At 42.9% G+C, this 6,000-nt stretch overlaps 1 protein-coding gene across 2 annotated transcripts in view; it reads right to left on the bottom strand.

The window, feature by feature from the left end:
* Positions 1–1,360: 1,360 nt before the first annotated feature.
* Positions 1,361–6,000, bottom strand: part of CDKL2 (cyclin dependent kinase like 2) — a 99,294-nt gene continuing 94,654 nt past the window's right edge. For both annotated transcript variants that reach the window (XM_044277136.1, XM_044277128.1), the window contains exons 12-13: positions 5,321–5,427; positions 1,361–3,263 (exon numbers count right to left, since the gene is read on the bottom strand). In XM_044277136.1, the coding sequence (XP_044133071.1) occupies positions 3,195–3,263; positions 5,321–5,427 (176 nt within the window). In that variant the 3' untranslated portion in view covers positions 1,361–3,194. The remainder of the gene's footprint in view (positions 3,264–5,320; positions 5,428–6,000) is intronic.

Below are 6,000 nucleotides of genomic sequence, written 5' to 3'. Positions count from 1 at the left end.
GATTATCTAGCGTGAGGACTATGACCACCCTCATTGCCACCGCCACCACACCTGTCCTGTCCACCATCCCCACGCCAGCTGGCTAGCTGCACTATGATTGGGTCATCTAGACTTGATCCGAAGGAGAGACAGATTTACAGACTTCACGTTATATCTCTAAGCTGCTTTACTCACTTACATACTAATATTGTGGCTGGAGTTGGAAAGCCCCTATTTCCCCTAGATCAGCATTTTGACTTGAACCTCAAATTAGAGGTAGTATATCTCCTCTACCTCCTCTCTTTTCTCAACTCTTCACATTCTGATACGACTCACTAAATCTTATATAGGCACAGGATGTCCTTGGATTTAAAGGGGTTCTCGAGGCTAAATTAATTCAGTAGTCTTACTGTGTTTATAGCTGTTCATTTGTAATATACTTTATGTACTTGTCTAGCTCCGTTTGCTATATCCAAGTGCTGGTCACATGATCCCATCCACTGCAGCAGAAGCTTCTTCCGCTCCTGTCAAGTCCATAGCTATGCAGTCTTCCAGCCTGGAGAATCTTGAGGTGTGTCATCAGCAATTTAAAGGGAACCTGTCACCTCCAAAGACCATCCCAAGCCGCCAGCAGTACCTGACAGTAGCCAGCAGCATGTTTCCGACGATAATTTACTTCCTGAAGGCCGATGCGGCTGAAGTTCAGAAAACGCTCTTTTATCCCCTGCCGACACACTTCTCTAGTCATGCTTGAAGTCAAGGGGGCAGCGGCCGCCTTGCTTCAAGTCAAGATAATCATGCCCCCTTCCCTGCCTCTTCTCTGTGACTGACAGCGCTTTTGCAGAGTTCGGCAAAGCCAGCTGAACTGCCGGCTGTCAGTCACAGCAAAGGGGCAGGGAAGGGGGCGCGGTTATCTTGAAGCAAGGAGGCCGCTACAACCTTGACTTTAGGCATGACTAGAGAAGCACGCCGGAATTGCTAGCAGTCTGCAGTAAGGGTATAGAGGGGTGTTAACCAGTTGTGGGTGTGTATCTGCACAGTCTGACAATGGCAGCACTGATTGGATAGAGTCAAACTGTGCAGGGACACCCCCCAACTTTTAGCAGGAATAATAAAAGAATGGCACAACACACATAAATAAAAATAGATGATACAGAATTGTATTTACATAGGAAATGCATGTTGCTAGTAAAACAGGTATGTCAGGAAAGGTGAAAGGTGACCTGAGTCCACCTTGGCGCTTGGTAGGCGGGCTCAGATGTGTTTTGATCAAAATATATTAGCTAAGTGTCTCAGATATTATCATATCAGAGTGAGGACTTTGTCCATATATAATGCTTGCATCTACTTTACTAAGTGCATTATTATCTTATTTCTGTGATTTTCTTCAATAATATGGCCAGGGACATCCGCACATTTGTATATCATACCGTGCAGGATGTTTTTATCTTAGTTTTTTCTGTGATTTTAATATAATCATTGATGTCTAATGTTAATCTGTTTTCCCTTATTCCCTTAATCTGTTTTCCCTTATTCCAGAATTCAATTTTAGCCTCTTGTTTCTTTATACTCATCCTTGTACTGTCAACTTAAAATATGGATCTCAAACCCATGATAAACACTTGCTAAATTGCTCTTGTGCTTTGAACCTGTTTTATTGCTGACATGGTGGAAACTTTATATCTCACTTCTCTGCACTTCAGGGTCGGGTAAAGAGACCCAGTGAGGTGTGTATACTAAGTTTTAGGCATTGCACCTTGGAAAAAAAAAATACAAATTAACTCTCATCAGTCAAGACAACGATAAAATGCTTAAAACATGTTGGCACACTGGAATTATCACACCGATCTAAGTGAAATCTGCATCTCATTGGATGCAACAGGGAGCCATGTTGTCTTTCATACGGATGCAGAAAATGCAGCTGGTTACCACATGCAGATTAGCCGTATTAGCCGAATGGGTTAATCCATGTGTGATCAAACTGCAAATTTGCAGCAGAAATCTGATGGTCAGTCATGAATTTCTGATGCAAATTTCAGCATGGCCTTACGATCCTTTATATTGTTGCTTTTAATGATGATACACTTGAATTGCATGAATTGTACAGTGAACAAGCTATAGTACTACTTGTTCTTATGGAATCCCAGTCAGTGCCGCCACTCTATAGAGACATTTTATATGCCTGTCTTTTATTAAACCATAGGGGGTACATTTTTATAATACAATATATGAGTCAATGTGATATAAAACAATCGTCCTTATTTTAAACTGTAATTCTCCCCCACTGGGTAATACTTTCCAACTGATGGAAATAGGTTATCAGATTATTCTGAATATTTGGGTGGTGAGACCTCTTCTCCTCTCAAAAACTGCTTATATTACATCATTTTTTTATATAGTCAAGAGATTTCCCATAGACTGCACATGCTGCATTCTCAAATGATAAAATACAGTGATACCACTGTAAACTGAAATAATCCCACATTAATTGTGTAAATGTCATTGAATCAGTTGCTATCTGACAGAGTGATAGCTCCATTAGAGCACATTCATACATATGGTTCTAGACAAGTTAATGCAGTCTCATATCCAGACCAGTAAAGCTATAATGATCATGTCATGTGTTATCCTGTCATTACACAAAATTACAAGAGTTGCCCAGCATTTTAATCCTCAGTATAGGCCATCAATATCAGATTGGCGGGGAGTTGGACAATAGCTCTGGTGCCAGAAGCTACACAGGAGCTTCACAACTCCATGTATCCTGTAGTGGACGGAGCTGGTAACCACAGTGCTGCTCCCATTCATATCAGTGGGACCAGTGCTGCATTAACCAATTTTGTCCACTACACAATGGACAGAGTTGTCCACTACAGGATACATGGAGTGGTGAAGTTCCAGTGTGACTTTTGGCCCTAGAGCTACTCCGAAACAACTGAGTGGCGGGAGTGTGGGGTGTTGAACCCCTGCTAATCTGATATTGATATAGGCCATCAATATTAAAATCCTACCCCTGCAATCGGTTTGCAGTGCTTAGTGGGTGACCTTTGTACAGCAATATACAGTACTGTAGTGTCATAACCGCAGTTTGTAACACTGTGTCCATGATAAGGCTCCAAACTGATCCTGGCTGAGTGTCTTCAGTCACTCATGTCCCATGACTGGCACAAATCTTGTCACGTTGTTGCCTCATGTCCTTATTTTAAAATGTTCTGTTACTGTTCCACTGGAGGAAAATTTGCTTCTAAAACTTCTGTAGAGTCTTGCATTGAATTTCCCCCAAACTGCAAATAATAGCAATAGAATAGATTATGAAATAAGCTTGTAATTAATTGTATAAACGGAATGTTAAAGACTAAGGTCTCTTCACACGTGAGTGAGTCACAGAGGTGTGATGATCTCCATGGACCACTCACACATCCATTGCCTTGATTATGTGTATTCACACATCAGTGGTTTTCCAAGGACCATGGGTCTGTGGTGACACCGCGGAAGCATGCCTTGTGCATGTTATTTCGGATCTCTACGCACATTATAGTCTATGGGTCCTTGAAAACCACACATACAACGCGCATGCCATCTGTGTTTGGTCCATAGTTTCGTGCCCTATGTGTAAATAGGGCTATGGTGTGCCAAGGTGGTGCTTACAGGACTTATCTCTGGAGGTGGAATCTTGCTCATTGCTGTAACGCTGTTTAGCGAGTACAGACAGCATCAGAGCGGCATCTTCCTGGTCAGAGTCAGTATGTAGAGACCATTGTCTCCTTGAGATAAGGCACTCTCTTCACTGCCATTCAGACCAGCAGGAGTCATGTCTACTGGTGATGTGCAGATGCAACCTTTATCTAATGCTGCAAGTAAATAGGGTAGACTGCAGTTCACAGGATAGACTAGATGGCGGAGTACACCACTGTGCAGGGAAAACTTAGAAGTAGCGTAACGCTAAGCCAGCACTGCGTTCTGTCTGAATCAGTGGTTATTCCAGAGGTCAGACCTCCACCAATAATAAAGTTAAGGCATGTCACTGTACAACATAGGAAAACCCCTTTAATACATTCAGCACAACTAAGGCTACTTTCACACTCGCGTTTGGTGCGGATCCGTCATGGATCTGCACAGGCGGATCCATTCAGATAGTACAACCATCTGCATCCGTTCAGGATGGATCCGTTTGTAATTATCTGTAACGTAGCCAAGACTGATCCGTCTTGAACACCATTGAAAGTCAATGGAGGACGGATCCATTTTCCATTTTGCCAGATTGTGTCAGAGAAATCGGATCCGTTCATATTGACTTACATTGTGTGTCAGAACGGATCCGTTTGGCTCAGTTTCAATCAGACGGACACCAAAGAGGAATAGAGATGGAACGGAGGCAAACTGATGCATTCTGAGCGGATCCTTTTCCATTCAGAATACATTAGGGCCAAACTGATCCGTTTTGGACCGCTTGTGAGAGCCCTGAACGGATCTCACAAACGGAAAGCCAAAACGCCAGTGTGAAAGTACCGTATATACTCGAGTATAAGCCGACCCGAATATAAGCCGAGGCCCCTAATTTTTCCCCCCAAAAATGGGAAAAATTATTGACTCGAGTATAAGACTAGGGTGGGAAATGCAGCAAATGTGGGGGATCTGTGGAGGACGCTGTTATGTGGGGATCTGTGGAGGACAGTGTTATGGGGGATCTGTGGAGGACACTTATGGGGACCTGTGGATGGCACTGTTATGGGGTGGATCTGTGGAGGACGCTGTTATAGGGTGGATCTGTGGAGGACGCTGTTATAGGGGATATGTGCTATGACACATAGGGCCATGAGGGGGGGCAGCATAAGACATATAGCATCTTATGCTGGTCACCCTCATGGCCCTATGTGTCCCCTCGTGTCCTAAACTGCGCACATAACTGCCTTTGCGTGTAAAGTATGTTACTCCTGTGTAAAACAATCTCTCTCCTATTGATAACAGGTCCGGCCTCTGTACTCACTGTTACGATGAATGCACTACAGCGAGCGGGAGCTGGCTGGCCGCCGCGTGACTGACATCACTTAGTAACGCTCCTCCCACTTCAGGAAGCAGGAGCGTTACTAAGTGCTCGCTGCAGTAGCATTTTCGGGTCGACCAAATCGAGACTCGAGTATAAGACGAGGGGGCTTTTTGAGCACAAAAATATGTGCCAAAAAACTCGTCTTATACTCGAGTATATACGGTAACCTAAAATATACAATTTTTCACTTTCAAATACACCATAAAATCATAAAATGGTACAGGAACATTCGTTTCTCACTATTTCTTTAGAATTTCTTAGCTTTTTTAAATAGTGCCATTTCAGTTATCTGACCTGTGGCAAGCTTGTGCTTGTGTTATGTAGATCAATCATAGCTAGAGAAGGGATACGAGACTCTGGTATCATCTTGTTTTCTTTCCTCACAAGCTTGGAGCTACGGACTAGAAAAATAAGAAGTAAATTAACATCACAAATATTTTAGTGATAACATTTATATGCTGTAGGTAGGCAATGCCGATGTTCTGGATATCAAGCTTGCTTGTTTTCTCTCTGGAAATGATTACCTCATCATATCTGCATGTGGAATAATGTCTCACATTGCCTACACTAAGAGGGAATACGTGCTAATTAATGGCCTCTAATAGGTACCTGCATGACTTATTCCCCACATAACACATTCAATCCCTAAGAGAGCCACAATGCACAAACAAAGGAGACACGCTGTGGTTAAGTTATATCCGTTTCCTTAACTGGAGAACTATTGACAACGTGTTGTTCTAACCATGGAGAACAACAGTTTAGTCCTTGTCCACACTTATGGACTTATGGATTAAGTCTTTCTTATCAGGCTTGCTCTTTACAGTGATGTTTTGACCTTATTTGACCTCACTACAGCCTCTAATGACTGGTCACCACAGCTGCCAATGACTGGTCACCACAGCTGCCACTTCTTTGCTGTAGTATGGTATCATTAGTTGTTATTGTATCCAGACATCAGCCACATCCTTCTATTA

This window comes from Bufo gargarizans, chromosome 1 (assembly GCF_014858855.1).
Source record: "Bufo gargarizans isolate SCDJY-AF-19 chromosome 1, ASM1485885v1, whole genome shotgun sequence".
Lineage (NCBI taxonomy): Eukaryota > Metazoa > Chordata > Amphibia > Anura > Bufonidae > Bufo > Bufo gargarizans.
Note: the sequence above shows the minus strand (reverse complement) of the source record. Positions and strands in the feature narration are given on the sequence as shown.